Genomic DNA, 16,044 nt, shown 5'->3' on the forward strand with positions numbered 1-16,044 from the left:
GCGGCCAATGGCGAGCGCCGCCCCGCCCCGGGGCCCCGCCCCCAGCCGCCGCCAATGGCGCGAGCCGCCGGGGCCGCGCCCCGCCCCCGCCCCCCTGCGCGCGCGGCCAATAGCGCACGCGCACCTGGCCGAGGGGGCGGGGCAGGGCCACGCGGGGCGCCGCCCGCCTCCCCGAGGAGCCCCATCCCGGCGCCCGCCCCCGGCCCGGTGCCGGTGCCGGTGCCGGTGCCGCCCCCGTCCTGGTGCCAGCAGGGCAGTCATTCGAGGACACGCGCGAGACAGTGCAGAGACGTTTAATAACAATAAAAAGGGCTGCTGAGAGCCCAGGCTCAGAACCACCCCGCCGCCGCACACCCAGCACAGAAAAGGTTGCTGTAAAGTTACCATGTTTTAGTAAGAAGCAGTAGAAAGGGTTGAGGCCCCTGAGACTAGCCCGGCGGACCAGGTAAGGCAGCCGCGTGCTCCCCCTCCCCCCCTCCCCAGCCGGCCGGCCGCAAAATAACCCGAGTTCTGTCCTCGCAGGAAGGCATGACCGCCGCCAAGGACGGGTGAGGCATCCTCCGGAGGCCCAGGCCGGAGGCGGCCACAGCAGTGCAGGGGGCTCCCGCCAGGACCCAGGGCTAAGCGCGTCACCCCGGGAGCACGCTCCGGGCCCCGGGCCGGCCCCTGAGTAAGACTTCTGCCGTCCGCAAAGTGCCAAGTGTTCCTGTCCACAGCCCCAGGTTACGTGATCTTCCTCCGCTTTGTGCGTTTGGCGCAGCCCCTGCCAAACCAGCCACCTAGGACAGGGGCCGAGCTCAGGGCCGCACCCCGGTCCCCAGGCGGAGGGTCCTCTCGGCTTCTGCACAGCGACTTCCGACTGTGGCTACCTTCTTCACCCGCACGCAGGGGAGTGGCCAGGGTGAAGATGGGGTCCTGCCACCTACCGGAAAGGGAAAGCTGGGTCAGGTGTGCCTGGAGGCCTCGGCACAACCTGCCCCAGGGCGGGAAAGCTGACTGAGGTCGCCCTGCTCCCCTCCCGATCTTAACTGTGGCCAGCCTTGGCTTAGCGGCAGCTCCACTGTTCCTGAGCTACAGAACAGCGCCAAGAGGAGTAAGCTCCCAGGAACTCAAAGGTCAGCGCTCACACTACTAGCTCAGCCTCTGCAGAACTGTGTCCGTGCTGGCGATGGAGCAGGCCGTGCACACCCAGGGTGGGGCAGGAGTAGCCCCGAGAGGGACGGATCACTAGCAGCTCTGGGTCCCACCTTTCACTTGTATGGCCAGGGGCAGGTGGACCAGACCCTCTCCCTCTTCCCAGGCTGCAAGACCTGATGGTGGGGGGCTGGGGGGTGGGGAGGCCAGCTAACTAGGGAGGTGTGGCCTATAAACTACACCATGAAGAGATCATGTGTCTGAGATGCAGAACCACATATTATAAACTTAAGATACAGATAAGCACTGATAAAGAAAATGAGCTAAGTTAATGTAAAAAAAAAAAAAAAAAAAGTACGGTACACAATAGGCCCACATTACAGAACACCACAAACATAACATACAAGAATTGCCAGGCCCAGAAGGTGAAGGGATCCTTAATTCTTGAACCCTTTGATTAAAAGAAGTTATTGATTTCCCCTATAAGACCCTGAAAATTCACAGAGAAAGAAAGTGTAAACTTTTTGCTCAATACATACACCATGTCTAAATTATCACAAATTCTGTATTAAGGTACAGTTTAAGTTTCCCCAAAGTATGCCAGCTCCCCAAACCAGGTGCACCAAGAATCTGTTTGACTGGAGTTGCCGAGACCACGTCCCTTCGAGGCACCTTCCCGTCCAGGCTGTCTAAGGTAGAAGGGGGCGCTCCAGGCACACACTGGCACATTCCCTCTCCCCACAGGGAGTCACATCAGCCTTCGCTGATGCCTCAGCCACTCCCTGCAGAGGTCACCAAGCTGCAGTCACACCTCAGACGCCATCTGCAACATCTCAGAGCATTCTCTATGCTCAGGTTCACGAGTAAAGACAGACACGGCCCATCCACACAGGGGCAGGGAAGGGGCGGATGCCCCCGTGCCCCCCTCACCTGCTATAGGGGGGGATCTCCAGGCCCAGCTCATCCATGAGGAGCTGCATGACGTCATCACATTTCCCATGTAGCTTCAGGGCAGCCCAGTCATCCTTCGGGGTCCACTAGGAACAGGGGGAGGCGAGTGAGGACATCTCACTTCTTTGCAATGGCCCTTTCTCAGCCAGACCTCTGTGGCCCATAAGTTTGGGACACGAATGCCCCAGGAACTCTCTGGTTCTCCTGCTCTAAGGTCCAGATCTAAGGAGGTGTATCTTGGTGTGCAACTTACCTGCAAGTTCACGATGTAGAGCTTGGGCCTCCGGCTGGGGGGCTTGGTCATGCACCAGAGGCGAGGGTATTTCTTCAGAACCTGCACGAATGGACGGACAGACAGAAAGAGCCCATGCACAAGAGCAAACGAAGCCACAGGAAGCTAGGGTCCGACACTGATCCAGCTAGGGACTGGCAAGCAGGCTCCCTCCCCTTCTGTCCCGTCCACTCCCTCCTCCATGGCGCTGTTCACATACCTTTAAGCTGGAACCTAAACATAGGATTGTGTCTGCTTTGCTGGCAGCTTGAGTGGCTGCCTCCCAGTTCAGAGGCTGCCCCAGCGTCCCCCTCTCCCCAAAGTGCACAATAGTGTCCCGGAGCTGGCCCCCACACTTGTGGCAGGCCCGGCCTGTCTGGTGCCGGTGAAGGGCGGTGCGCTCAGTGACATCAAACACCCTCACGTACTCCCTGTTGGGTGTGCAGGCTGTACAGACCTGAGAAGGAGAGGGCGCTGTGGGCAGGAGCCGCCGGCCTGCACCGGCCCCCGAAACCCCAGAGGGGCTGCTCACCTCAATGTACATGTTTCCATGGAGCTCCGAGATGGCCGTCCGAGGCAGCCCGCTCCGCAGGTGGAGCCCATCGCAGTTCTGAGACACCACATGCTGTACCTGAAGGGGAGATGGGGCAGGTCAGCAGGGGTCGGGGTGTGTGTGTGTGTGTGTGTGTGTGTGTGTGTATGTGTGCTGGTGCTGTGGCGCTGCGTTCAGCCAGGACACCATCCGTAACCCTACGCAGAGCTCCCAAACCAGGGGGGACTCCAGTCCTGCATGAAGCTTCAAAGGCAAAACCGGAATGGCAGGCTGGTCTTAGCTCGACTCAGGAGGGTCCTGGGTGGGAAAGGCCCCAGGCACACCCCCCCCCTCCGGCATCTCCCCCACCCCAACAGCTCTGAAGCACTTGGCGAGCTAAGAGGGCAGATGCTTGCTCTCAGCTAGGAAGGGCTCAGCTCATTACATTTCAGGTAGCTGAAGGACCAGAAGGATTGACCCTTCCCCACATGGTTCAAAGTGCTCAGCAGAGGGTCTCCAGAGGTTGCCCACGAGCTTCCCCTGTATGTAGGTGCCTTCTGAGATCTGTGGGGACAATGTGATAGAAACACAGGGGGAAAGAGCCACCAGCAGCTCTGGGCCTGAGATCGGTCCCGTACAGGATGATTCACGAGAGAGATTCGAACCCGGAGTCTCAAACCCGCGGTAGGCACTCATCTCAGCGTCCAAGGGCTGACAAGCTATGACGCAGTTGCTGCTCGGGCACAGAGGTGGCCCTCCAGGTCCTGTACTGGGGACCCAGCTAGCCACCTCGGGTTCTTACCAGCTTTTGCTCATGTAAGCGGGCGATGCTCATGTGGGTGAGGGTCGGCTCAGCCTCACTCAGGTCAGCGGCACTGCCGGGTAGAAGGGAGCACAGGGGTGGGAAGCTGTGAGGTCAGGCCCACGCTGCCTTGGCTGGACCGTGTGCGAAGGCTGTGTGAGGGCTGCGCTAGGCCGCTTACCTGATGCTCCTCCCTTTCTGGAGCAGCGTCCACACTCCATTGGGGCCCCGGTAATCTGGGATGGAGGCTGCCTGCACGTCCACAAAGAACATAAACCCGGTGACAATGCATCACTGTAGGAACTGGCACAATTTGCAAGAGTGAAAAGCAAACGTTCCTCTTCACGTGGTGTTCCAGGCTTGTCCTCGCACTAGGCTCTATCCATTCTGGAGGCTCAGCACTTCCTACCATAACCTGCCTGCACCCAGACAGAGGGGCTCCTTCCCTCTGCCCACACCTCTGCTCCCACCTGGTCTAGCTCATCCCTCCAGGTCTCAAGGATCCTGCCGACTCTGGGAACCTCTCCAGCACTGGGAATAGCCCAGGCTATGTAGCCACACCCGTCCTCTAAACCGAGGCAGAGGACTGGCCAGGCTCATCTGTGGGTCCCCAGGGCCCGGCCAGTGCTCCGGGAAGGTTTAGCAAATAGTGAAACCTCAGGTCAGAGCACTCAACTGTCCTAATTCTTGTATCCTGGTAGTGTTTGCTGTCTTCCCTTCACAAAGATAGCCAACCTCTCCACACAAGATAAGCACCACTGAACTTCTCTAGTTCTTGATCCAGCAAAACAAAACCATCATGAGAGAAGACAGTAGGCCAGGATCAAGGACTCCTGTGTTCCCCAGGCTGTGAGTGACCTGCCTTCTGGGGAGCCCTGTCTCCCTCCTGCAGCTGAAGCTTGGAAAAATGCCCATCCTGAAGAGCGTGGTTCTGAATGACACTGAAGAGAAACCTCAATCAGTAATGCTCAACTACAGAGCAGCACACGGCTGTCCGTAACCCTGTGCAGCACCCCCACAAATGACAGGAACGCACACGTCACTGGAGGCAGGAGACCCCACTACCAGGGCTCCAGGGTCTGCAAGTCAGGGTGCTCAGTGCTCCTTACACATTCTTGTTTTGGAGGCTCTTACTCTCACCCTTGCCCGTAAAACCTTACTCAACCTTCAAGGCCTGGCTTCAATGCTGTATCGCTCAGAAAGCCAACCGGATGGATTTCGCTGCTGAAGCCATGAGGGGGTGGGATGGGGAGGTGGCTGTCTGCGTTTCCACTCTAGCAACCTAGCACAACCAGCTTTGCCTTAGCTGTCTGCTTACACGCCATATTCTCATCGCCTGCGGGCATCTTGAGGCTGGAAATCCTCAGGCTCCCCTGTGCTGGGCCTACACTGCGTCACACTCAACATGCACCCGCTAAGTAGACAATGACACTCTCAAAGCTACCCATGTTCTGTGGCCCGAGACAGCTTCCCAATAAAACCTGCCCAAACCCCACGCATTTCTCTCCTTCCCCTGGTGTACTCTCGTTCGTCCTGCCTTGCTTCCTAGTGACTTTCAACACGTAGAAAATGCGGTGAATGGGGAACCTGGAGACAAGTTCTGGGCTTAACTCTGCCCACCTAACCTTGGGCTAGTGATGAACCACCTTGACTTTAAGTGAGGAGCTGCCCGCAGGCACTGAGGTTTCAGTCCCTCTTACGCCTCCTTCCTTTCTTGTGTCTAAACGGGCATCGCAAAAACTGCATACGTTGATAAATGCTTATCTCCCCAGTGAAGTTTGAAGTGGAATCATTTCAAGCCTCTCTGGGAAACCACATGGGTAGGGGGCGCTTGGTGGCCACCCAAGGTCCTGATCTCCGGGTGGTGGGGCCCTGCGCTGGGGGGGGCGGGGGGGAGTCTGTCCGAGAGTCTCTCTCCCTCTGCCCTGTGCACGTTCTCTCAAATAGATAAGTAAGACTTTAAAAAATGACGAGAGAAAACAGTGGGGTGCCTGGCGGCGTCAGTCGGAAGAGCGTGAAGCTCTAGATCTGAGTCCTGCGTCCCAGCCCCACACTGGGTGTAGAAATTGCTTTTAAAAATGGACCAAGCAACGGCTTGGAGACAGCACAGCAGAGCTGCTCTGCGCGAAGGTGCGTTTCCTGCGGGTCAGGGCCGGCGCGCAGAGGGCTCTGCCGGGTCCTGGGGCCCGTCACCCGGCAGGGGGCGCCCCGCCCCGCGCGGGCGGCCGGACCCTGGAAAGGGCCGCCTCACCGTGCTGATCCCCGCGCCGGTGTAGACCACCAGGTACTTGGCGTTGCGCACGGCGCCGGCCAGCTCGCGGACCTTCCTGCGCAGCTCCTCCGGGTCGTCGCACACCTGCCGAGACGCCGAGGCCGGTCGTAAGCCCCGCCCCGCCCCGCCCCGCCCCGCCGGCCCCGGGCGCGCCGCGGACTCGCCTCCTCCTGCCGCCGCTTCAGGCCCTCGCGCCGCCTGCTCCGGCCCTGCAGCTCGGTCACCAGGTCCTCGCTCTCCGCCAGGAGCCGGCCCTCCTCGGCGCTGCGCTCGGCCACCGCCTTCCTCAGGATGCGCGACACCTGCGGGCGCGGGGCGGGCGGTGAGGGCGGCGCGGGCCGGGGGCGCGGCGCGGGGCGGGCGGCGGCGGCGTACCTGGCGGAGGCGCTCCCGCTGCTGCTCCTCCCGCAGCCTCCGGACCCGCTCCGCCGCCTTGCGCTCCGAGCGGCTGGGACCCCCGGCTGCCATCGCTCCCGGGAGGCCCGCGCTTCCGCTTCCGCCTCCCGGCAGGCCGCGCACCGCGCATGCGCGCCAGGCGCCCCGCCCTTCCGGCCCCGCCCACGCCGCGCGCAAAGGAGGCACCTGACGGTCTCTTTAAAAGGTGTTTATTGGTCATATACAAAATAAAGAAAACCTTATATATCACAAACATACACTATGTACAGCAATAAATACCCGGGGTCCGGCCCAGTGCCGCCCCCCCCTGGACAATAATTTAGCAATAAATACTGCACAGGGCAGGCGGGGCGCTGCGCCGCGGCCCAGGGAGGCCCCTCCTCGCCTGGATCTTCAACGGCCCGGGAGCCCCGGCAGCCCCCGGACCCCCGCCCCTGCTTCCAGCCCTCGGCGACTCCCTGCACCCAGCCCCTCAGCGCCAGGGCGGCCCCGGGGCCGGGCACCGGGCTAAACGGCGGCGCCACCCACTCCCGTTTGGTTAAAGGCTTCAGAGAGCAGCAGGGTGCGGGGTGCCGGGGAGGGAGGGCCGGCCCCTCGAAGCTCCCCGGCACGCTCCCCTCCTGCTCGGGCTGCCCAGGCACCACGCACCAAGGCTGCTGCCCCAGCGCGGGGTGGAGACCCGGTGACTGGCCCACGGGGACAGCACATGCTCAAAACACACAGGCCTGCAGGAGGACAGGCCACAGCCCTGCCTCGTGTGCCCTCCACGTCTCCCCGCCGGCTCCAAAACTAGACGGCCAACAGGAAGGCAAAAACGCGCCAAAACGAATTATTCAGTGGCTTCTGGGGGGGGGGGGGGATCGTTACCGTGTTGGTTCCTTTCACCAAACCACAGCCTAAAAAAGCAACTTACAAGATCCCAGAGCGGAAGCGGTGCTGCAGGCTGTGGCTTGGGCTGCCCAGTGGTGGATGGGAGCTTGAGCCAACTGGCCACCTCAGAGAGGGGAGGCGACAGGGACAGGAGGGGGCTTGACCACCTGTCCCAAAGCAGGCCGCAGCCGATCAGAGCCGTGGGCTCACGCGCTGACCACAGAGGCTGCTGTTGACCATCAGCGGTGTGCACAAAGACCTGGAGCAAGAGCAGAAAAGCCTCCAGGGGAGACCTGGCATCCGGCAGAAACCAGAGCACCACACGGCTGAGCAGCCACATCTCCTCACCTGGACAAACAGCAGTGCCACCCAGAGCAGCAAGCCAGGGCCATGGGGAGGTCTCCCTGGGGTCATACTCAGGGCAGGAGCTGACCTGTTCCCACAGGGCTCTCCTCTGAAATCTGAGTGTCCGTGTTGGGATAAGGGAGGAGTGAGGGCAAGATGGGAAGGAAGGTGCACATCATGGTTTACTTAGCGGGCAAGTTTGGGAGACTTGGCCTCTGCCAAAGCCCTCGATTCGCTGTGTCAGAAAAGTCGGGAAAAAGAACACGACACCGTCACAGTAGGAAAACTAAATTAACAAGAATCAGAAAGACACCAAAGCAGTCACATGTGGACACAGGCTGTACCTGTCAAGAAACCAAGGTGATGGGAGGGAAGGGGCAGAGTGCGGAGTGGCCCCGCTGGGCGGGCTTGACAGGAACGGGATGTTCCCCCAGACCCAAGGAACAGTTGCTCCAAATCCAAAAACCATGAAAGGAAACATGGCCTCACTAACTCTAGAAGCTTCTTCTATTACCTAAATCAGATCTGCAATTGGTCTTCTCCGGGTGCCCACCCCCACAGCCTGCCTATCACCTACCAAGCCTGTCTCCTTCCTCTGCTCTCCAGGTCTCCAGCCTGGCAGATGGATGACTGCCTCCTAGCCAGGACCAAAGTGGGGACCAGAGGTGGATATGGAGGGCACAGGCTTCTCCCTCTCTTCAGAGACTCTTAGGATGGGATTCCAAATCAGTGCCGCTACGACCAACATCGACAACTTTCATCTGGACCCTAGGTAGACAAAGCCACATGGCAGGGAGGGGCAGTAAGCCACTAAGTATTGAGAGTCAACAGTCAGAATCTCCACGGCAGGCCGACCCGAGTCCAACCGGGACCGGGGAGCATCTAGGACCAAGAGAAGATAGAATCGGACAGCGTGGCCCTGTTCCTATCCCACGGCACCCGGGGTCACACCCAGGGAGGGAAACCCTGCTGCCCCCAAAGTCATGCCCCACCAGGCTGCAGTGAGATTCTTTTCACCAGCCCACACCTCTGTGCTTTATAGGGGCTCAAGCCCCCAGAGAAGCTGCCCAGCGACCTCCAGGAGAAGCCGAGACCCATGTGGCCAGAGACAGGGCAGTAGCCTCTTGAGGGCAGGCACCGCAGGCAGCTCCCGTCACAGGCCTAGGAGGAGCTTCCAGAGCCAGGGCTGGAAGACTAGCTGCCTCTGTCGAGGGGCCATGGGGAGGTGGGCTCAGCCCCGGAGAGATGCACCTCCACAAGCTGAGCAGCGCATCCCTGGAAGACACAGATCCCAAAGGGAGGCAAAAAGTGGCCCACAGCCAAGAGCCGGAGCACATTCAGGGCGAGGTGAGGGACAGGACCTGGCCCTGGAGACTGTAGCCCTTGTCTGACACTGGTGGAGACCCCCCCCACTCTGGCCCGCAGGCAGGGAGAGGGGCCACCCCAGACAAGCCCCAAACCACCTGGTTTCCCGGGAAGTATCCCTTCACAGCATGGAAACACGGCTAGGATAGGTGGGCAGCAGGCCTTGACACTCCCACATGGGCCATAGGGTTCCCCGGATGGGGCCCACGTGACACCTGCAGGAACAAGCCTGCGCTCGACGGCCAGAGCCCACACGTGTTGACGAGAGGCCAGAAGGAAGACACCTGGGGGCACCTAGTGACTTCTTGGTCCCTGCTAGTCTGTCACCCATGGCCAGAAGCGGTGGGCACGGAAGCGGTGGGGTCGGGGGGCGCTCTGGGATGGCCCCTGGTCTCACCCACCCGGCCACTGGTTCAGCCCAAGCCTTCCAGAGACATGCGAAGCCAAGGCTGTGCAGAGGTGAGAGCGGCAGAGCCCCGTATCTGATCCTCTGGGGTCCTGGGTCAGGCACCGAGGCAGAGGGGCCGGGCTGGCGGGCAGATTCCCAGGCCCTGCCGAAGCAGGAGCTGCCCAGCACCCAGTGCAGGCCCAGCATGCCAGCAGAAGCAAAAACACAACCAAATCCAAAAAACAGACACGGGAATAACAGACACAAGAAGTGACACCCACAGGTCAAAGGTCACCAGAAGCACCAGCACGGGACGCTGCACAAGACCTCACCAGGCTCAGACGACAGCACGACGGCACGGCACCGGCAAGAGACGGAAGCAGGAAGGGCAAGGGAGTAAGTCACTTTCGGTACAATTGCAAAAGAGATAGCAAAGAGGGCGCCAGCACGCGCCTTGTGGTCTCTCACGGCTTGGCTTTTTTTTTTTTTTTTTTGTCTTTTTTAAAACTAAGTTTTATAAATAACGTCTGATAACTCTGTGTATATAAAAACTAAACTCCAACAGCCACAAAGACTTGTCCATAAGTTTACAAGAAAGGGATTTTTTTGTTTTTTTGTTTTTTTCTTTTGTTAAACTAGCAAAGTTTCTATTATACTTTCCTTCCTTGTCCATATATACGGTCAAATGTTCTTGCTTGTTTTTTTTTTTTTTAAAAAGAGTTTTATAAATACTCTGCAGCTCTTTTTTCTTTAGCTTTTAAACATATAATTTAATAACTTCGTAAAAGGAACTCCTCTCTTTTAAATAAAGGGCTATGTAACCACACAAATAGCTCATGTAAACAGTGACACGGGACCCATCGCAGGACACGGGACACACCCTTCACGTATGCTCACAACCAGTGATTTGGTCTTGTTCAGTGCAATGTGTCAGGCTGGAGCGCCGTGGCCCCTGGCCCAAAGCCACAGAACGCCCTGTCCCTCCCAGCGCCTGTAGCGCCCAGGCTGGTGGCCCGCCCATGCAGGGCCCTCGAGGACGCCCTACTCGTAGGAGCAGAGGCCATCTATGCCCATTGGCCGCATTGAGAGTGAACCACAGCCCCCTGCCAGCCGGCAGCGGTCAGGGCTGTGGGCCACCAGGAGTGGCCAGCGGCCCCCTGCCCTGGAGCCCTCCCTGCTCAAACTCGCAAGCCCCAGAGTGCGCGTCCGGTGTTCCTCTGTTCCCACGGGGCCAGCCCTAGACTCCAAGCCTGCACGGCCTTGGTACAAAGGGGACTGGGGCGACCCCACACCACCGCCGAACTGACCAATCCCAACGTACAAAACACACGATGACAACGACGAGATCAGAGGGGCTCAGCCCGGCGCCCCCGGGGTGCAGGTTGTGCTTTGCAGGGGAGGGAGGAGGCGGGAGAGGAAGAAAGGAGAGGAGAAAGAAGGGACAGGGCTGCCAAACTCGCCATGCGCCTAGTGGCCCCTCGCAGACCCGCCCGGGCAAGCGCGCGTCCCTACGACCGGGCGTCCGTCTTGGACTTTACTATCGTGATGACGCTGGTGGCGGCCACCTTGCCGGGGACGAGGGGCCCCAGGCCGGCGGCGAGGGGTCCCCGGGCCGGCGCCACGGGGCTGCGGGCCACGGTCCTGGCGAAGTTCTGCAGGGCCTCGTACTTGGAGCGCAGTGCGTCGAGCTCCAGCTTCATGCTGGCGTTCTCCGAGGCCAGCTTCTCCACCTCTTGCTGCAGCTCCGCCTTCTGCTTCTCCAGCTCCTCCTTCTGCGTCACGCGCTTGACACGGCAGCTGGCAGCATAGCCGCGGTTCTTGAGCGTGCGCCGGCGCTGCTTCAGCTGGATGATCTCCTCCTTGGACAGGCCTCGCAGGTGCTGGTTGAGCTCCCGCACCGACATGGTCACCAGCTCCTCGTCGGTCAGGCTGGTGCCATTCTCTCCCGGCTCCCGCTTCACCTGGGGGAGCGACAGGGCGTGAGGTGGGGGCGGAGGGGGGACGCCCACCCCGGTGCTCCCCGGCTCCAGACGCCGCCCCCTCTGTCCGCTCACCTTCAAGGCTTTGTTTCCTTTATTGGGGGTCGTCATAACCCGGGGGCACGGCAAGCAGGCACTCTGCGGGACAGGGAGCAGAGGTCAGGACCCCACAGCCCACTCTCCTCTCCCTCCCCAGGCCGCAGAGCCCCCAGCCTCGCCTCTCACCTGACCATTCCCGATACCTGGCCCAGAGGACCACCTGCCACCCTCTGGCTAGGCTGCTCCCCGTGCACCTTGTGCCCAGGAACCCAGTGGGCCGGATCAGGGGAGGGAAACTGAATGAACGGCTGTTAGAGAACGGCAGAGACTAGAAAAGGGCCTCGGGAAGAGATGGAAGGGATGCAGGAGGGGCCAGACTAGAAGGAAGCCGGGAGCTTTAAAAATAACCCCAGTGTGCGCCCCAGAGCATGGCTGTTCCTGGCGAGTCACGCTGACTCAGCACATCGCTCCCGCTCCCTCACCAGCCTGGCCTGGCGCTCCCCAGGGCTGCCAGCCAGCACAGCCCCGGGGACCCGCAGCCTGGGCAGAGCGCTGCTGGGGCCAGTGCCCCCACACCTGTGCACTCCAGGGCCCGACCTCCGACAGCCCCCTCCCCTTAGCTGCCCTGGTACAGGGGTCCTGGGGGCGGGGGGGTTCCCGTGAAGGCCTCGGGGCCAAGACGAGGATGCAGGCGAGTCAGACTTTTTACTTTGAAGAGCTTGACCGTCCTCAGCATTGGTGGGAGCCCCCCCCTCCACCCCCAGGTGGCAGGCACCCCAGCAGAGGCTGGGCTCAGCCCACCTCCGCTGCCTGGTGGAGCAACCTTCCTGTGGCTTTGGATTGCGGCATCTTGTGCCCCTGCCCCACCCCATCACTGCTATTTCCTAACAGTGCCCGGTTAGCCACCCAACCGGGGGACCCGCTCAGCCTCCTCCAGCCCTCCCCCCCCACCAGGGGTCAATGCCCACAGCTCAGAGAACAACAACAAAAGGACTGGGGGGTGCAGACCAAAGGGCCCCCTCGCAGCCATTCAGTTGCCTTTCCCATACCCGGCCCTCAATGCTTTCTCAAGCCCTGCCAAGGACATTTCTGTGCACCTAATCCTGCAATTCTGGCCCAGCCAGCCCCCCACCAAACCCTTAAACAAGGACGCTTCCCTCTCAAACCCCTACTTGCCAGGTTTGGCACAGAAAGGTAAGTGGCTGGAGAAAAAGAAGGACCGTGGTCTCCCTGCTGCAGGAGGTCACAAGCTCTGCAGGTAACCCTGGGCTGGGGGCTTTCTCACCCTCACTGGGGAGATACAGCACAGGTGGGGGAGGTGGAAGTGCAAAGCGGCTTCAGGGTACAGCGGCCACCTCACCTAGCCCCGTCCTAGTCCCGGGACGTGCCTCACCACAGCCGGGTTCCCCAGGGCTCTGAGGCAGACCCTGAGGCTGGTCCCATGGCTGTTCCAGAGCAGAGGATGGAGAAGACACCAGCTGGAGGCCAGAAGATCCCCAGAGCCCCAGACCCACCCAGGGGGCTCCCCCAGCCTCGAGTCTGAGTCAGGGTACAGGGACACTCCCCTGGGTCTAACCGTTGTCAGCCCAAAGGAACAGCCCAAGCACCAGCTTTTCCCGCCAGCCATCCTCCCTCCACCCCCGAATGCTGAGCACAACGGTGACTTCCTGAAGAGATCACACAGAGAAGTGCCGAGTGTGGCGGCTGGAAGCTGAAAAGTGCCTCCTCGACAGATTTCACCCTCTGCAGAAGGCCTGAACTCAGCACAAGTGCAGCCACTCGCCTCCTAATCAAAGGTGTAGCGTGTGTCTGCGTGCGGTGGGGGAGGGGCAGGTCTCTGCAAAGCCTGTGCTTCAGGCTCCTGACCAGGCCTCTGCCCACCTGGGACACACACAGGTGTGACAGTGATAGCCTTTGGGGAGGGACTGTTAGAGACAGCTCAGGGTACCCCTAGAAGCCAAAGGAAGGGTACCCGGGAGGCCGGATTAAGGAGAAGCTTCCGCTTTTCCCCCGTCCCACAGGCTCTGTCATCCTTCCCCGCTCCCCTTCCCCAGAGGCTGAGCCACCTCGTAGAGAGGGCTCGGGTGGTCCCAACAGCCTGGAATCCCCAGGGTATGCTGGGCCACCTCCTCAGGCTGACAGCCAGCTGGGAAGGGAAAAACGGGTTCAAACAGTGCCACCCCTTACCTGGGCCCAAACCAGGATGTGGACAGGTGGCAAGAGCAACACAGCCAGCCAGCCCCTGCTCCTGGGCCTGCCCCAAATTCTAGTGGCCTCAACCTAGCCTGGCCTTCACCACCTCCTCCGAGATCCCCCAGCCGCTGAAAGCCATTCTGGAAAAAGCCAACGACTCAATTTCCACTAAGAATAAAGAAGAAGACTTAGAAAACCAGCCCTTCGGGAATCTGCATTCTTCAGGTATAACGCTGCCACAGAAGGAAAGATCAGCTGAGGTGTTAAACATCTGGCATCGATGAGCCCAAAGCTAAGTATGCGTGTGTCTGTGAGTGCGCGTGTGTGTGTGTGTGTGTGGGGGGGAGGGGGATCCCTGAAGACAGACCACAAGGCCGGCCTGACCTAGCTATGAACCACACCCCCGCCCCTGGAGGCCAGGAGCCATCCACAGTCAGGAAAGGTAGCCCAGGCCACACCACCCTCAGGCTGCCCCCTCCCAATCCCGACACTCACCGGGGCCACAGTCTTCACTAACACCCACACAGCACGGAGCCCAGCCTGGAGGGGGACAGCTCTGGGGTGATGGGGAGCAGAGTGCCTTCCGCGTGCCTCCCACACCAGCCCACCGGCTGTGCCCCAGGACCAGGCGCCCTCGGCTGTGGCCGCCACCTGCAGGGCTTGGACCCAAACCCCAAGGCCAGTCTGCCAAAGGGGCAGGGCCTGCTCACCAGCACCTCACTCCCCAGGTGCCAAAGTCCTGCCGCCCCGTCTCATTGGAGTTTCCTGGTAGAGCTGCACCTGCTCGCCCCTGCCCTGTCCACTGTCCTCCGGGACTGGAGAATCCAGGCACCCCTGTTTCTGCCACTGACTCCCTCTGGCCAGGGTGCATCCCTCCCTTCCCCGCCCAGGGGCTGCCCAGCCCAGCCCACTAGACCAGTCACAGGGAAAGCCTGCTTCCCAGCCTGGCAAGCACGGCCCCCCTAAGCTCCTCCCCTCCTCTCACTCAGAACTATTTCCCAGTTTGGGGAAGTGTCCCAGACGCCGGTTGGGGACCCGGCGCCGGAGGCGAGCACGGCCGGGGGGGGGCCGGGCGGGCGGGGGCTTCATGTTCGGCCGGGACACGACACCTGCACGCAGGCCCCTGCACCTCGTCCTCGCCCAGCCTTCAGCTCGCCCAGAAGCCCAGACTTGAGCCGCTGCCCTGGGCCTGGCCCCCGCCCCGCTTCCCCTCCCGCTCTCATCCCCCGGCCTTTCAGACCCCAGGCCCCTGGCTCGGCCCCCCCCCCATTAGAACGAGCATCCAGTGACCTCATGCTGATGACTCAGCAAGTCTCCCTCTGGGCTCTGGCACGCGTGTGACGGAGCGAAGCCGGCGCGGGCAGGGTCTTCCCGGGCCCGCCACGTGCCGCCCCCCCCGCGGCCCGCCGGGGACCCCAGCGCCCGGGCCGGCGGGCACGGACACCTGATGAATCAGCAGCCGGGCCCCGGGCTCTTCCGCGGAGCCGCGGGCGCCCCGCTCCACCCCACCCTTTCCTCCCGCCACACGGCCGCCCCTCCCACCAGGGCGCCCGGGGCTCCGCCGAGCGGGCCCCGCCGACGCCCCGCCCCGCCCTCCTCCGGCCCCCGCGGCCCACCCCCGGCACCCCGGGCGCCAGGGCCCGCGGCCGCTCCGACCCGCGGGGAAACCGAGGCACGGGCCGCCGGGAGCGCGCCGGCAAACGAGCAGCGGGGAGCGCGCGGCCCGCCCGCCGCCGCCGCCCGGGGAGCCGCCGCCCGCCCGCCCGCCCCCGCCCGGGCCCGACCCCCGCCGCCGGCCCGCCGCCGCCGCACTCACCCAGCACACTGCGGGCCCGGGCGGGCCGAGGCCGGGCGGCCGGCGGGCGGGGGTCGGGGCCGCGCGGGGGCTCCGGGCCCGGGGTGGGGGCTCGCCGCCTGCGCGGGCCGGGCCGAGCGCGCTGGGAAGGCCGGGCCGGACCAGGCTCGGGATCCGCCGCCGCCGCCGCCGCCGCCGCCGCCGCTCCACAGACGTCACATGATGTTTGGTCACGTGGGCTCCATTCATGAAGCGGCGACGGGCCGGCCGCGGCTTAAAGGGGCCGGAGCGGCGGCGCGGCGGCACTGCGCCTGCGCGGGGAGCCGCGCCCGGGGCCTCGCCCTGCCCCGCGCTCCCCCCGCCGCCGCCCCCGCCGCCCCCGCCGCCCCCGGCTCGCAGGGGCCCCGCAGCGCCGTCCAGCGTCCGCGCCGGGGGCTGCCCTGCGCCCAGTCCTGGAGGCGCCCGCGCCGCGGCCCGCTCCGCTGGCGAGACCCTTCCCGCGCCGTCGGGGCTGTCGGGGCTCCGGGCCCGCGAGGCCGCGTCTGCCCCCGCCCTCCAGGGACCTCTGGCTGCTGCTCGGCTCCCAGGGAAACAGGCCCCCGGGGGAAGAAGGGACGTCGGGGGGATCCCGTCGCCTCTGCACTTCCCTTCTCGGGCGTAGAGCCGAGCAGGGCCGAGCAGGGCGGCTCACCTGGCCGGGCGGGCCCGGGGC

General features: G+C 62.5%; 2 protein-coding genes and 1 long non-coding RNA gene across 16 annotated transcripts; 1 reads left to right on the forward strand and 2 right to left on the reverse strand.

Moving 5' to 3' along the window:
- Positions 1-148: 148 nt before the first annotated feature.
- Positions 149-3,151, forward strand: LOC144287198 (uncharacterized). Its single transcript, XR_013355060.1, has 2 exons — positions 149-445; positions 523-3,151. It is a non-coding gene; the product is annotated as an uncharacterized LOC144287198 (long non-coding RNA).
- On the reverse strand, positions 278-6,496 carry SIRT7 (sirtuin 7). 5 transcript variants are annotated; one of them, XR_013355058.1, is made up of 11 exons: positions 6,338-6,496; positions 6,127-6,264; positions 5,942-6,046; positions 3,872-3,942; positions 3,691-3,763; positions 2,889-2,987; positions 2,577-2,813; positions 2,339-2,419; positions 2,065-2,171; positions 1,539-1,624; positions 780-922 (listed from the first exon to the last, which is right to left on the reverse strand). XR_013355058.1 is itself a non-coding variant. In XM_077854640.1 (10 exons), exons 1-10 carry the CDS (start codon positions 6,428-6,430, stop codon positions 724-726), a joined length of 1,203 nt encoding a protein of 400 aa, XP_077710766.1. In that variant the 5' UTR covers positions 6,431-6,495; the 3' UTR covers positions 278-723. The 5 variants fall into 5 exon arrangements, 4 of the variants coding, with proteins under 4 accessions (XP_077710766.1, XP_077710769.1, XP_077710767.1 ...); XM_077854640.1 differs by lacking the exon at positions 1,539-1,624 and having other exon boundaries at positions 278-922; positions 6,338-6,495; XM_077854642.1 differs by lacking the exons at positions 780-922; positions 1,539-1,624 and adding an exon at positions 1,682-1,916.
- Positions 6,497-6,550: 54 nt separating this feature from the next.
- MAFG (MAF bZIP transcription factor G) lies at positions 6,551-15,509 on the reverse strand. Of its 10 annotated transcripts, none has more exons than XM_077854645.1 (3): positions 15,354-15,456; positions 11,381-11,443; positions 6,551-11,287 (listed from the first exon to the last, which is right to left on the reverse strand). In XM_077854645.1, the coding sequence occupies exons 2-3, from the start codon at positions 11,414-11,416 to the stop codon at positions 10,835-10,837; spliced, it is 489 nt and encodes a 162-aa protein (XP_077710771.1). In that variant the 5' UTR covers positions 11,417-11,443; positions 15,354-15,456; the 3' UTR covers positions 6,551-10,834. The 10 variants fall into 10 exon arrangements, with proteins under 10 accessions (XP_077710771.1, XP_077710777.1, XP_077710775.1 ...); XM_077854651.1 differs by lacking the exon at positions 15,354-15,456 and adding an exon at positions 14,828-14,973; XM_077854649.1 differs by lacking the exon at positions 15,354-15,456 and adding an exon at positions 14,033-14,429.
- Between the last annotated feature and the right edge of the window lie 535 nt (positions 15,510-16,044).

This window comes from Canis aureus, chromosome 16 (genome assembly GCF_053574225.1).
Source record: "Canis aureus isolate CA01 chromosome 16, VMU_Caureus_v.1.0, whole genome shotgun sequence".
In the NCBI taxonomy this organism is placed as follows: Eukaryota; Metazoa; Chordata; class Mammalia; order Carnivora; family Canidae; genus Canis; species Canis aureus.

Coding starts and splice junctions, on each gene's coding strand:
- SIRT7 (XM_077854640.1), bottom strand. CDS start 6,430: ATGGCAGCCGGGGGTCCCAGCCGCTCGGAGCGCAAGGCGGCGGAGCGG. Junction 6,265..6,337: donor AGCGGGAGCGCCTCCGCCAG/GTACGCCGCCGC, acceptor CCGCGCCCGCAG/GTGTCGCGCATCCTGAGGAA. Junction 2,420..2,576: donor GTTTAGGTTCCAGCTTAAAG/GTATGTGAACAG, acceptor CCATTCGTGCAG/GTTCTGAAGAAATACCCTCG.
- MAFG (XM_077854644.1), bottom strand. CDS start 11,416: ATGACGACCCCCAATAAAGGAAACAAAGCCTTGAAGGTGAGCGGACAG.